This window comes from Corythoichthys intestinalis, chromosome 11 (assembly GCF_030265065.1).
Source record: "Corythoichthys intestinalis isolate RoL2023-P3 chromosome 11, ASM3026506v1, whole genome shotgun sequence".
Classification (NCBI taxonomy): domain Eukaryota; kingdom Metazoa; phylum Chordata; class Actinopteri; order Syngnathiformes; family Syngnathidae; genus Corythoichthys; species Corythoichthys intestinalis.
In genome coordinates, this window is record NC_080405.1 from 48368594 (window position 1) to 48384726 (window position 16133).

At 36.1% G+C, this 16133-nt stretch overlaps 1 protein-coding gene across 2 annotated transcripts in view; it reads left to right on the forward strand.

Moving 5' to 3' along the window:
• pdgfc (platelet derived growth factor c) overlaps positions 1 to 3766 on the forward strand; it is a 104291-nt gene extending 100525 nt beyond the window's left edge. For both annotated transcript variants that reach the window (XM_057850182.1, XM_057850183.1), the window contains one exon: positions 439 to 3766. In XM_057850182.1, coding sequence (XP_057706165.1) covers positions 439 to 582 — 144 coding nt within the window. In that variant the 3' untranslated portion in view covers positions 583 to 3766. The remainder of the gene's footprint in view (positions 1 to 438) is intronic.
• Positions 3767 to 16133: the final 12367 nt, after the last annotated feature.

The following is a 16133-nucleotide window of genomic DNA, read 5'->3' on the forward strand; positions in this document are numbered from 1 at the left end:
GCCATCTCAGTCCCCAGACCTTGTTTTGCTGGCAAAAGGGGGTTGTACAAACAAAGTATAATTGTGACACACATTATTTGTTGTCAAATAATTTTTTCTTTATGTGGGATTTTTTTCCCCCACTGAATGAATGCGCTTGTATTGAAGGTTGGATTTTTCTCTTTTTTTCCATTAAGGTCCCATATTATTTGAATACAAAAAAATATTAGAAGCTAAAAAACATCTTTTTCAGGGGTGCCAATAATTATGGAGGGCACTATAGTCCTGGAAGTAATTACGGACTAATCAAAGATGGACATAAGAAATAATGTCAGATGAATAAATTATTAAATTGCCCTAATTCACCTTCATCATCCTTTTAAATGATCTACAACTTCAAGTATAAAATGCTACTTGTTTATCATCAACACTAATGATGTTTTTGTTTTTTTCTGTGAGGTTTTACTGCTAAAGCATCGCAGCGGCAGCCGAGGCCTGCAGAAGCTCATGACCGACGTGGCCTTAGAGCACCACGAGGAGTGCGCTTGTGTGTGCAAGGACGCCGATAACCGCGACAATAGCACACCCGCTGGACATGTTTAACACCAAATTAGACAAAGAGTTAAACCCAGATTGGGACGGATTCAATCTTCCAGAATGTCGTGGAATAAATACTGAGACTACAAATTCCACCGCCGTTTATCTGACGTGTTAGAAGACAACTTGAGATAAGGAGTTGTCTATTCTTCGCCTTTTTTTTTTTTTTTTTTGGGAGCTGATAGCGTCACGGAAAATGGGAGCTTGTTTTGCTCAAGTGCTTTCGCGCTAAGTGTTCATTCAAAAGTATTGGAACAGTGAGGACAAGCTCTGCATTGAAGATATTTGGCTTTGCCGTCAAAACAAATTCAAGCATGCTCTTTAGGGTTTAAGTCTGAAGAGTGACCTGGCCTTTCTGATAACTAAGTTACATTTTGATTTAAAAAAGATTTTAACAAGAAAATGCCTTTCTCTCACATGGGTCACTTCCTGGAGACTTTCAGTTACTTCCTATTCATTTTGGGGCACTTTCACGACATTTCCTTGTTAACTCATTGACTGCCATTGATGGGACTTAATGGCACTGAGTGATAAGCATTCACATCCAGGCCATCCAGTTTAAAGGAAATGGATGTCTATTGTTGTCAATGGCAGTCAGTGAGTTAATTGTGGGTAGCTTCTTTGTTCATTTTCGGGTACAGTTGTGTTCAAAATGATTCAACCCCCACAGTAGATGAGTGTGTCAAATGTCAAATAGTAAAATAGAACCGAAATAACAAAAATATTTTGGGGACTATTACAATTTATGGCCTTTCTGTGATTACTTCATTGACAAAATTATTCAACCCCTTAGGTACAGAGGTAAGAAAAAGAACCTATGAACCTTCTGGAATTTCTCAGATTTCTGCATAAAATCAACATCAAATGTGATATGCTCTTTTTCAAAATCACACAGATGAATAAACAGTGTCTGCTTTAACTAAAACCACCCAAACATTTATAGGTTTTCATATTTTAATGAGGATAGTATTCAAACAATGACAGAAGGGGGGAAATAAGTATGTGAACCATCACATTTAATATTTTGTGCCCCCCCTTTGGCATTAATAACTTCAACCAGACACTTCCTGGCCCATTCGTCTCGACAAAACTGCTGTAGCTCAGTCAGATTCCTGGGATATCTGGCATGAATCGCTGCCTTTAGGTCATGCCGCAGCATTTCAATGGGGTTCATATCTGTACTTTTACTTGGCCACTCCAGAAGTGTGTATTTTGTTCTTCTGAAACTAAGGCTGTCAAAAGTATCTCGTTAATGGACATTAATTTTTTTAATCAATCGCGTTAAAATATTTGACGCAATTAACGCATGAACGGAATGACTCGTTCATGCGTTGCCTCAGACAGATTACAATGACGCCGTTTCAGCACATTGAGAGCGAAAAGGCACAGAAATGCGAGTGGACACAAGCTTTCCTTGGACCACGCCTTTTATTGGCTTAAACTTTGGCAGCCACTACTGACAGTCATGGTTGCCCAACTTCCCATCATGCATTTGGGCAGAGCAGGAGACGTTCTTTTTCTTGACATGCCTAATTGTACTCAACGCAGCACATACTGTATACCATTTGCACCCACCACTGACAATCATAGTTGCCCAACTTCCCATCATGTATTTGGGCGGAACAGTTAAGTCGCTATAGTATCATTTAGTGAATGCACAACAAAAATAATATTCTTATCTCTCAAAAAAATATAAATTGTACTCAAATTTATCTTTTAAGAACTACAAGTCTTTCTATCCGTGGATCTCTTTAACAGAAAGAATGTTAATAATGTTAATGCCATCTTGTGGATTTATTGTTATAATAAACAAATACAGTACTTATGTACAGTATGTTGAATGTTTATGTCCGTCTTGTGTCTTCTTTCCATTCCAACAATAATTTACAGAAAGATATGGCATATTTTAGAGACGGTTTGAATTGCGATTAATTACGATTAATTTTTAAGCAGTCATTAATTCGATTAAAAATTTTAATCGTTTGACAGCCCTATCTGAAACCATTCTGAAGTTGATTTACTTCTGTGTTTTGGATCGTTGTCTTGTTGCAGCATCCATCCTCTTAATAATTAATAATAATTATTATTAATTTTGTTAATTAATAATTTTGTCAATGAGGTATTCACAGAAAGGCCATTAATTGGAATATTCCCAAAAATATTTTTGTTACTTTAGTTGTATCTGTCTATTTGACATGCTATTATTTTGATGTGATTTCCAGGTCACTTCCTATTGTTTTAGGAATATTTGGGGGGATTCCCAGGTACATTTTGGGTCAATACTTGTTAAATTCATGGCAATTCGAGGAAGTTTTTTGTGGGGGGTTCAAAAATAATGACCACCAATGGAGATTTCTTTGCAAGTTCGAGTTGAAAATCAATAAGAGTGAAATGATATGGGGGGTGTCGGGGAGTTATGGAAGTTAAATGTGCCACTGGAAATGAACGGGGCCTTTGAACATCTTTTAGCAATTTTTTGTCAATTTCTGGCAAAATTTCTGACCAACGCTGGCTGTTCACTTTTGTATGCCTTGATTTTTGTGGATTTTTTTTTTTTTAATTGTGAATTATGTGACTCAGACAAAAACTGTAAGACAAGTAGCATTTTGAACATTTGAAATGTTTTTTCTATTGGAAATTAATCAGGCTTTTTTGTTGTTGAAAAACCCACCTTTTCAGACACAACTGTAAATTTAGGGGCAAAATCTATATATTTTTTCATCACAAAAACTATGCAACTATGAAGTTTTGATTTCACCATAGCCTTTTTACAGATTCTTAAAAAAAAAAAAAAAAAACCTATAGCCGTTATCTCGAACCCAACTCTGTTCAGTCTCCGGCAATTGTAAAGAATTTTTCTCAATGTTCCAATACTTTTTTGGGTGAGTGATCACCTTCAAAACTCCCTTGTGTATAAATATTTTCCTTTTTTCCCCTTACTGGGATTATTTCCTTCCAAAGAGACTGTGGGTGCTTCTATTATGCCTTCCAATTATTTATTTCTATGCCAAAAAAGACATTCAAGAGCAAAACATCCAATGTTGTTGTACAGTAAGACTTTTCCTCTGTATTTTTTATGTGTTTTTCATTCACTCATGTTCAGTTATTTATCTATTTTTTCCTTTCTCTTCATCAACTGTTGTTCTATTGTACTGAAATTCTGAAATAAAGCCTTTCATTTCTTATTGCGGATGCCATATGTCACTAAGAGTACATTTTACAAAGTTGGCTTGAGTAGGCATCGCCAAGCTGTAACCGTAACCTGTAACCTGTTTAAGAATTATTGAAAATGGCTGAAATTCTTAACTCGCTGTCTAATGTGTTCCCTGGCAGGCGTGCAAGATGGCGACAGATGCCTCCGCATAAACTGGCCTCAGTCATCATGGCTGCGTGCCAATCGGCTGGAAGCCTTTTCCCCTTTCACACACAATAGACGATGAATGTGAAAGGCACTCACCTCCTCCCCATCATTTCATCACACAAAGACTTTAAATGCGTCCACTTGACCTCCACTAAACTGCATGTTTCACCTTAACCATTTTCACCATCCTGCAGTACAAAGACACATAAGGTTTCAAGGACCTGTAACTTTAAGCAGTTCAATACACGAGTGAATTCGTACAAGTGAGCACTGATTTTGAAATGTGTACATCGTACGTTCAAAATCTGTACGTTTTTCGCGCATCACGTTTTTTTTCTACGTTCGGATTTTGTCACCATTTCGGCAACGAGACAATCTGCGTTACTATGCATTACGTCGGTTGAATGACGCGAGAAAAATCAGAGACACTGAGAGAGAAGAGTGTTTGCTGTTGTAGGTGGCTCCAATATTTCCTGACTGTAGCCGACAGCCTACAATCTACGCCTAGTTATCACATGCATATAGAACTACATGCGAAATGACAGACTCAGCGGCGTTAGTAAACAGCCGCCATTTTAAAGCAGTAGACTTCTCAGAAAGGCTCTGTTGTAGTGAACCTTCCTAGCGAACCTAAGTAACTTTTTATCTAAAATACTCCTAAATCGGCAAAATCTTGACATGAATCTATCTTTAAATGATGAAACCGTTTAAAAACTTTCACATGTTGAAAGTAGACAGAAGGGAACTAATGCACAAACGGGAGCAATTTTAACAACTTTAACGGTTGATTAACAACATTAAATGACTTCTAAACATGTCAAAGGTTATTATGTTTTTTTTCCTTTTGTTTTGTTGTGGGTTTTTTTGTTTTTTTTTTGAAAAAATGAAAAAAAAAATCATGAAAGGTAACACCAGTTACTTTGCCAAGTAACTAATTACTCTTACATTCAGGTAACTGAGTTACTAAATCAATAACTTTTTAGGAGTAGTAATTTGTATTGTAATTTACTGTAATGATTAACAACACCGGTCAGAAAGATGAAGTCTGCAGAATGAAAAGTGACGAAAGCGGAGATTTTATTCTGCCAATTTGTTGCCGAACACAATTTGCCCGCAACTATTGCTGATCACTTCTCAGAATTAGCAAAAGAAATGTTCCCTGACTCATAGATTGCATCGGTAAGTTAAATTTATCAATTGACCTTTTTAATTTATAATTGGACACACTAACGAACTACCTTCAAGTCAAACTGAATTGTGAGCTGAAGTGCCATGAAGTGCAGCCATCAAAAGAAACGACAGAAATTGCCAAAAGTGCTACGTACAATTATAGCAAAAGTCACCGTTAAATTTTACTTATCATGATGTAGCTGAAGATAATGATTGTTCTTTGATTGCACCAGGTTATATGTTACAATATTACCAATAATATTCATATTATTTTAAAAATTGAGTTTTATTTTTGTTTCATATTGCACGCTATACTGTATATGACGTTGTAAGATTAGTCACCAATTTGTAAGGGCATACGTCACTATTCGCAAGATTGCCAATGACCTCGGGTTGACAGGTATGCTACTCATAGTCTCATACACCAACGTCTAAAACAGTGGCAATTGCTCTAAGACTGCAAAGGAAGCTCAGCCTCCCCTAAAATGTCAAAAAAAAAAAAAAAGATTAAATATAGGGCAGCAGCTATGGATTATTTTAGTAGCCAATGGCTACTGAAAAAGTTAGCCACCCATGGCTAACTTGCATAGCAAAAATCTGCAAGCTTAAATGCTGTAAAAACTTTTTTTTTTTTTTTTTACAATGCTCTCAACAAATCGCTCAACACGTTCCCACAAAAAAACGACTAAATATACCTATAAACTTAATGATGAATGCATAAAAAAAAAACATTAGCTCAAAGACAAACTTACCTTGTGTTGGTCTGAACAGGGAGCAGCTGGATTCAGCCATGTTCGATGAGTTATGTCATATTGACGGTTGCCACTGGAGGGCAGCGTATCCACCCGAATTAATAAAACTAAATGCAAACAATTTCAAAACTAACCATTACAACGCCACTCTAATCAAACGAATACTCAAAGCTGCAAAATTTGATTCGAAGCTTTTTTTCCAATCGGATTACTCGAGTTAATCGATTAATCGTTGCAGTACTAATCAAATGTATACTGTTGTGTGTACATGTCATTGACTAAATATGACAACTACAATTAACAACGCGTATACTGCACGTCTCCAGAGTTCAGAGTGCATCTTCCACCACAGTGAAACGAGACGAGTCATTGGCTTCAGGCTGGGTGTATCCCGCCAATCAAACGCTCAGCGTCTCTGGGTGTCAATGAGCAGTGGGCGGGGCTCGGCCTGCCGGGACTTTACACTCTATGCATAATGATTGCATTATCTATTTGAGGCTTAATCCCTTTTTGATTGACATTGAAATGAGCGTATCAGTGATCTTGTCCTTTTAACATCCATGAGAGGCATTTTTCAATTTTCATTTAAACCACACTTTCATAATTATCCTACTGATACCTGCTTTGTTTAAAACGACTAGCGAAAAATCAAGCTTCTAATTATCTATTCTATTTTTTTTATTGCAGCTCTAGCTGTCCTGGTGCTGGGATTAGCGGTGGGGCGGCGTAGGGTCGGTTGCCAATGGGCTTACACTCACAAGGGATTCACACGATTACTGGGTTCTAGATCACATCATCAACGCATTGAACGTCTACACCACAGGCGTCAAACCGATTCCAGAAAGGGCCAAGTGGGTGCTGGATTTTTTTTCCAACCGGTACAACGCAGAGAGTTTAACCAATGAACTTCCTGCTGAAACAAGCAGCACCTGAAAAGTAAAACTGATTACACATGATCTAATTGGTGAAAAGGTGTCCTCTTCATTGGCTGGAAAGCAAACCTGCACCCACTTGGCCCTTTCTGGAATCGGTTTGACACCTGTGATGTAGACGTTTAATGCGTTTCTTGTTGTCGCTTTTCTTTCTTTATTTTCTTGTGTTTCTTTTTTTCTAACTCCTTCCTGTTCGCTGCTTTGTCATAATAAATGAGTTTTAAAAAAAAAAAAAAAAAAGTACAGTACAGACACAGTATAAACCAAATTCAAACAAAAGACTGGGTATAAAAATTACTGGGGTACAGGCACGATGAATAAATACAGACTAGGGGTAACGAGACAATGAGAGACAGGTGGTTGACACAAGAGGGAGCGGATTGGTCAAGACGCAAGGAGCCGGCCACAACAGGTGAAATCAATGGGTAATAACAATGACCAGACACACAAGGGCAAAATCTTAACAAAACTCAACTCAAGGGATGACGCTGGAGATTTGACTTCTCGTACTCTAGTTCCTTTCCCTACCAAGCAGCGGGTACCGCTCAGCCCCTCTACTGTCACGAAGCACTCACAGGAGGACACGCTTTGAGCTTCCCCTCATTGAAATACCAGCATCCGCCACTGGTCTGAACTTTTATTTAACTAAAAGCGCTATACAAGTACAACTCCATTTACCATTTAATAAACAGTAAATTATCTTTACTTTTTTTCACAAGGGTGTATGTAAGAATTTCTCTGATATTTTGGAAAAGAAAAGACCAATTGGAATATATTAAAGTTGTCCTGGGTGAAGTTGTAAAACAGTCAAAATGTTTGCGGTCAGGATTTTTTCAGTTATATTTAACATGGATGTCCTGTTCATTTGCAATTCACCCGAGTTGCGGTTAATACAAGACTCAAGTCCACGGCCTTCCCGGGAACGACACCCTGTCATTATGCCCTTAAGTACATTCCGGCAGCAATTAGTCGATCTGCGGATTTCATCTGGACCGAGAGGCGGCCACGTTCACCCCCATTGCAGCAAGCTTTATAAATGGCTGCTTCCTATCGATTCCAAGCCTGCACAATTTACAGCTCCTTGCCGCTTAGAGGAGACGAATGCCCACAATTGGGAGCTTGCCGCCTTCTTGTACCCTCAAAAAGGGGATTCAGTTGGATAAGAATGAAAAATTCATTTTAAAATATTACTATGTTTTAAAATTTTATCTATACAGTATATGGTGGAAAACACAGACAAGACTGAAAAACCAGTTTCTACTCTTGCACTCCTCTTTAAAAGAAACTGCTGTGTTTTTAGCCAATAGAATTGTTGTGTTTGATAGCCCACGAACTATTTTTTATTTGTCCGTTTTACCCTGGAAAGTCCCGTTTACAGACATCGCGCAACCGCTTTTGTTTCAACCCAGCCATTAAACGAAGGGAATTAATTATACATTGGGGCAAATAAGTATTTAGTCAACCACCAATTGTGCAAGTTCTCCTACTGTACTTGTATGTCTTCTATTTTCTTATAATTGCTCCCACAGTTGATTTCTTTACACCAAGCGTTTTACCTAATGCAGAATCAGTCTTCCCAGCCTGGTGCAGGTCTAAAATTTTGTCTCTGGTGTCCTTCGACAGCTCTTTGGTCTTGGCCATAGTGGAGTTTGGAGTGTGACTGACCGAGTTTGTGGACAGGTGTCTTTTATACCGATAATGAGTTAAAGCAGGTGCCATTAATACAGGTAACGAGTGGAGCCTCGTTAGAAGAAGTTAGACCTCTTTGACAGCCAGAAATCTTGCTTGTTTGTAGGTGACCAAATACTTATTTCCCACTCTAATTTAGAAATAAATTCTTTAAAAATGAAAAAATGTGATTTTCTGTTTTTTTTCTTCCACATTCCGTTTCTCATGGTTGAGGTTTACCCATGTTGACAATGGCGTACCGCACACATGCTATTTTTAGACCATGACGTCACATCGTTAAGCGGAAGTAAAGCCGAAGTGGGACATTAAAGAACCGCCCTCGCATAGAAACAACATAATTTGTGCCACTTTTCTCCGGTAATCTTTCAAACACGAACATGCCCATCATGCATTGCTTTTTTGGAACTTGTAGAAACGACTTTAGACATTACGACACATGACGAACGTTTTCTTCATACGTTTCCGGAAACCAAAAACTCGGGAGGAAAAAATGTGAAGACCGAATCAACTTGCGCGGACTTTAACACCGGCTCGGTGAATCCATTCACATTTCATATGCAGTCAACATTTTGTTGGGTTGTCATGGTTTTTCAGAGGACAATGAGGTAAGTCATTTTTATATTTTTAACTGATTTTTTTAGCATAACGTTGTGCCGTACTGCTTCTGTCTGACAATGAATGACCTGAAAAGAATAACAATGGTATCTGACTGCCACTGTTACCATTTCTGTTATATGTACAGTATATAAATAAATAAAAAACAACTTTAGTAAGGGGGAAGTGTAAATAAATTATAGAATTAAGATTTGTTATCAATGAAAAAATGAAAAATGTTCGTTGGCTGTCACTGAGTAGCATTTGCGATCACTACACAAAGCTAACTAAATTACCCCCAAGAACGGTAAGAGACGTAGGACAACCAGAGGATATATAAGAAAGACAGGGCTGATCGTAAAGGATAGCTTGTTGAAACAGGAGAATGTCATTGTCAGTCGCGTCGATAAAAAAGCTAAGGCTATGCTTAGACAAAACACTTCGACTGCCAATGTTTAACAACTTCGCCAAGGATTTGAAAATTCAAATTTGCCTTTACGCATTTCCCACCCTCCTATTCCAAGCAAACATTCTTTCCCCCCTCCCAGTTAAAATGGATTAGACGTCTAGCGCCGTCAATAGCATCCAATGAGTTACTGTAAATGAGCGCACTATAAACTAAGGTTAAAAATAGTCAGACAAGCGTGACATTTTCTTTATCTTATCTTCTCCAAACCCCTTTAAGGAAAAGAGGGAAAGGAAAAGTGTTTTTCCCCTGTAAACTAAAGGAATTGCACTTTCCTCTGGATATGTCCGGACTTGCCCCATTGAATCTGTGTGAGTCACACAGACACACACACACACGCTATCTAACTAAAAAAGTCCTATTCACACTCTTCAAAGTCCACTTCAACCCAACACACATGGACTCGGCTTTCTATCAAAGGTTAACACATGCTCACTTCCCCCTCCAACTCATAATTATGCAAAATAAGAGGTGCGCGGCCAATAAAAACACCAGGGTCTGAACGAGGTGTTTTCTTTTAACGAGAAACTACTTCCTGTCTCCATCACAATGTTAGGCCCCCAGAGTGTGCCGCTAAAGTAAACTCTGCCAAGGTACTTTGTTATCAACACATGCCGACCGGCTCCTTTTTAGGAAATTGCTGAAATGCGGCAGCCCAAAATATCACTGGTTGCACTCCTCATTCCACACCTTGAGTTAAAATCATGAATTTACTTCATGGTATTATAACCTGAAAAGGACAAATTAATGTTCTTATATTTCTAGCATTAAAATCAAAGGCGTAAATTTGCATTGGGACGGTAGAGACAAAACACTAGCAACTTTTTAGGATGGTCACATTGTCCCCACCAACTTCCACCACTTCCCATATGTTTTAATTGTTGCAATTGACCCCATCATTATTAAGTGAATTATTTTCATTTTGTTCAGATTTATGTATCTCTTTTCACTTGCTGAATGTGCCAGTCCATTTTTTTCCTCCTCAACGCACATTTGATTGGCTAATGACTTGGACCCCCCACAGACACCCACTCATTAGATATTAAAGATATTAGAAGGGTTTTTTTTCCCAGCCAGCAGCAGCCACTGTAAGAAATGTAAAAATTAGGGCTCTCAAACAATTAAAATTTTTAATCGAGTTAATTACAGCTTAAAAATTAATTAATCGTAATTAATCGGAATTAATCGCAATTCAAAACATCTCTAAAATATGCCATATTTTTCTGTAAATTATTGTTGGAATGGGAAGATAAGACACACAACGGATAAATACATACAACATACTGTACATAAGTACTGTATTTGTTTATTGTAACAATAAATCCACAAATGGTATTATTAACATTCTTTCTGTTAAAGTGATCCACGGATAGAAAGACTTGTAGTTCTTAAAAGATAAATGTTATAGTTACAAGTTATAGTAATTTTATATTAAAACCCCTCTTCATGTTTTCGTTTTAATAAAAATTTAAAGTTTTCAAACAAAAGTCGAGTTAATATAATAATAATAAGAATAAAAATAACATTAATAAAAATAGAGTGAAAAGTTTTACATGTATTTTGCATAGCTATTTTGATATGGAATGCCAGTTCATTTTGCATTGCTGTTTAACTGTGTGTCAGAATAGGGCCTCATTACTATAGACTGAAGTGCTTTTCTTTTTGTGAACATTACTTTTTTGGGAGAGATAGGAATATTATTTTTGTTGTGCTTATCTTACCCAAAATACAACAAGAGACACATAATTGCCACTAAAAGAAAGAAAACTTACCGAAATATGTGTGGAGCACAAATAGCAATTTGCATTGCATTGTGAATACAGCATGAACGTCTCACAACTACTGATCCTCCCACGTTTAGATGAAATAACATGAGTATGGAACGGTGCTGCCCCCAAGCGGCCGGTGGCGTTCTCTTCACTCTTAATGTCCATAAACGGCCTCATTGTAATCTGTTTGAGGCAATGTGCAAGCGGGTCATTTAGTGCATGCGTTAATTGCGTCAAATATTTTAACGTGATTAATTTTAAAAAATTAATTAACGCCCGTTAATGCGATAATTTTGACAGCCCTAGTAAAAATATGTCAATGTTATGGAAGTGGGGAACACACCACTAATTTTGCTACTGAAAGTTTGACCTGCATCAGAGTTACCATAACATTAAACTGTGTGAACTTGCTAACCTGCAAAAGTCGAGTAGGTCGCTGCTTAAAGAGTCCTCCTTTATGTGTTTTCTACTGTTAACGTTAATTAAACTGTGAGAAATGTAGTGAACCGAGTTTTACCCTTTCTCTCCAATTTTGCTTTTAATTTTAATTATGTAGTCTTAAAACACCCCACAGGAGCTTTAATTTTTTTTTTTTAGTTTGGTTGTGCTTGTGGACAAAAGCAGTAGTTTACCTGGAAAATGGCTCATTTTTATTTATTTGTTTATTTATTTTTTATTTCCTGACAAAGAAGATTTTCAGCTATATTTCATTCCTTTATTTAGGAAATGTTGAGTGGTATTGAGACATATTTTAATTGTTTTGCATTCCTGGATAGTTAAGGGATGATTAACAAGTTTTTATTTATTGTGAATGTTAATATAATTTATGTTCAAATAATGCAAGTTAAATTTGCTCATAAAATCCAAAAAAAAAAAAAAAATTCTGGAAGTTTTCAAAATTCTTCTTTAGTAATTTTTTTAAAACAAAGGTTTGAATTGAACGGTGTAGTCTGAACCAATACACATAAAAGTTAGTATAAGTCAAATTTTGCGTTGATCATTAAGAATGTCCTGTCCCCAGGAAAAAGTGTACATATAGGTTAATTATGCCATATCGTCTCTACCAATTTTGAGACCAAACCAACACGCTTGATTAAAATATCCATATATAGGTACTTTTTAGTTGATGTCGTTCTATTATTTTTCATAGAATGAGTATTTGGAAAACCTTGAAGTTGTTACATTTATCATTATTAAAACATCCAGTAGGGCAACACAATACAATGACCCATATTTGTAAAATAATAATTAGGGCTGTCAAAATTATCGCGTTAACGGGCGGTAATTAATTTTTTTAATTAATCACGTTAAAGTATTTGACGCAATTAACGCACATGCCCCGCTCAAACAGATTAAAATGACAGAACAGTGTCATGTCCACTTGTTATTTGTGATTTTGTCTCCCTCTGCCGGCGCTTTGGTGCAACTGATTTTATGGGTTTAAGCACCACGAGCATTGTGTAATTATTGACATCAACAATGGTGAGCTACTAGTTTATTTTTTGATTGAAATTTTTACAAATTTTATTAAAACAAAAACATTAAGAGGGGTTTTAATATAAAAATTCTATAACTCTTACTAACATTTATCTTTTAACAACTACAAGTCTTTCTATCCATGGATCACTTTAACAGAATGTTAATGTTAATGCCATCTTGTTGATTTATTGTTATAATAAACAAATACAGTACTTATGTACAGTATGTTGAATGTATATATCCGTCTTGTGTCTTATCTTTCCATTCCAACAATAATTTACAGAAAAATATGGCATATTTTATAGATGGTTTAAATTGTGATTAATTAATTTTTAAGCTGTGATTAACTAATTAAAAAATTTAATCGTTTGACAGCCCTAATAATAATACATATACGCATATATCGGTATCAGTTTGGTATCAGAAGAGCAGAAACGATTACTCAAATAATTCGAGTAACTCGATTTTAAAAATTGATCGAGGAGTTTTCACTACCTCAAGCAATCGTTTAATTTTGCCAGCTTCAACCATACCTGACTTTAACTGTTACGTAAAAGGGAGTGTTGTCTACTTTGGCACTGAAACTGATAATAAAAGAATGTTAGAACGATAAAGGAACAAATTCAAAAGTTTTATGGTTTCTCTGATCATAGACTTCATAATATATTGATGGGACATGGGACGCGGGGCCGATTAATAGAGGCCTATCTCCGTCAAAGCTGACCGAGTGGATACACAAAGAGCTTTTTACGTTGAAAATTCTTTTAAATTTATTTTACGTAAATATATCGAATGTGATGCTAGTCTTTAAGCCAATGTGGCTCCACCTTATCACAACAAAGAGCTTTCTACAATGAAAATTCTTGTGAATAAATGCTTAAATCCCTGAATTCTTTGTAGATATGAACGTAAAACAGTCTCGATTCTTTGTTAAAAGAGCAAAAAAAAGCGGGCAGTTAGCATTTATTTTACTTAAATATGTCGGAGAATGATGCTAGTCTGTTAGCCAATGTGGCGGCAGACGTACAACAAAAAGCTTTTTACGGTGAAAATTCTTGTGAATAAATGCTTAAATCCCTGCATTCTTTACAAATATGAACGTAAAACAGTCTCGATTCTTTGTTAAAAGAGCAGAAAACCGGGCAGTTGGCATTTATAGATATGAACGTAAGACGGTCCCGATTCTTGGTTAAAAGCAAAAAACCGAGCAGTTAGCATTTATTTTACGTTAATATTGCGAATTATGACGCCAATGCCGTAGCGGTTAATTTCTCCCATTGATTTTTTTTCACAACGTTTCAAAATGCATGCATGGTATGAAAAATATAATAATTACCTAGAAACCTCGAACAAATCACCCCTGAAAAAATCTTTCCTGTTTGTATGCAGTACAGCTTTCATAATTTTTCAACTTAAATCCGGCGTTGGATCGCTGCATGTGCTTGAGAATAACTTCGACCGACTGCGAATAACAGAAGCGGAGTGTAGGACGACCCCCTACTTAAAGGTGTGGCGGAGTGTCTGGGGAATGTGTCCTGTCAATATAATTATGAAGTCTATGCTTTGATTTATGTTGCACGTTAACAAGAGCTGATTTTTATTTTTTGCCAATGGAACAGACTTCAAAAATACACACGGTCCCAGGCTTCAACTGGGACCGTGTCCTTTGGTCAGATGAGACCAAGATTGAGCTTTTTGGCAACAAACACTCTAAGTGGGTCTGGCGTGCCACGAAAGAAGCGCATGCTGAAAAGCACCTCATACCCACTGTGAAGTATGGGGGTGGGTCAGTGATGCTGTGGGGTTGTTTCGCTTCCAAAGGCCCTGGGAACCTTGTTAGGGTGCATGGCATCATGAATGCTTTGAAATACCAGAACATTTTAAATCAAGATCTGTTGCCCTCTGACCGAAAGCTGAAGATGGGTCGTCACTGGGTCTTTCAGCAAGACAATGACCCTAAACATATGGCCAAATCTACAGAGAAATGGTTCACCAGACACAAAATCAAGCTCCTCCCATGGCCATCTCAGTCCCCAGACCTTGTTTGTTGGCAAAAGGGGTTGTACAAAGTATTAACACTAGGGGTGCTAATAATTGTGACACACATTATTTGATGTCAAATAAATTTTTCTTGATGTGGGATTTTTTTCCCACTGAATGCATGCACTTGTATTGAAGGTTGGATTTTTCTCTTTTTTTCCATTAAGGTCCCATATTATTTGAATCAAAAAATATATATATATTAGAAGCTAAAAAACACATCTTTTTCAGGGGTGCCAATTATTATGGAGGGCACGGTATGTTCTTCCACATTTTTACCAGTGAATTTAGCACCAACGACATCATTTTTGGACAGAATCGGTAGGTTTAGCTCAGTAAACATCTCATTCATACATTATTTCCATGTATCCAGCATGAACGACAAACGCGAGCTTGACCCCCCCTAGCAACAGTTGCTCACGTCATGAATATTAATTAGCAAAGGTGATGTGTTACGTGCAATACGCTATTGCATTACAGATTAAATTAATTTAGAAAAAGGAAGATTTAGATTACGCATGAATGATGTACTGAATTATGTAATAAAAAATATCATATATAGTATAAATACATTTAAATACATTTAAGTTTATTATAAATAAATATATATTATAAATTTGACAATGTAGTTTTAATGTTATGAGAAAATAATGAAACTATATAAATTAAATAATAAGATAAATTCATGTTATTCTTATATAATTTGTATTTTCTTCAGAGTTTTACAACATAATTCTTGCAACAACAAAAAAATCAAACATTATGATTAATCTGACTATTTTATACTTTTATATTAGCACAATAAGGATCCAATGAAATCATTACCTCATAACTGGGTGGAATTAAAAAAAAAAAAAAAAAAAACAGGATATAGAATTGCTAAACTGCTTATTTAAAAAATGTACTCCTGTGAAATTAAGATTTTTAAAAGCATATATTTTCCACATGAGAGACAAACGTGACTTTGACCTCCCCTAGCAACAGTTGCTAACGTCATGAATATTAATTAGCAAAGGTGATGTGTTATGTGCAATACGCTATTGCATTACAGATGTAATTAATTTAGAAAAAGGAAGATTTAGATTACGCATGAATGATGTACTGAATTATGTAATTTAAAAAAATCATATACAGTATAAATAAATTTAAATACATTTAAGTTTATTATAAATAAATATATATTATAAATTTGGCGATGTAGTTTTAATGTTATGAGAAAATAATTAAATTATACAAATTAAATAATAAAATAAATTCATGTTATTCTTACATAATTTTGAATTTTCTTCACAGTTTTACAACATA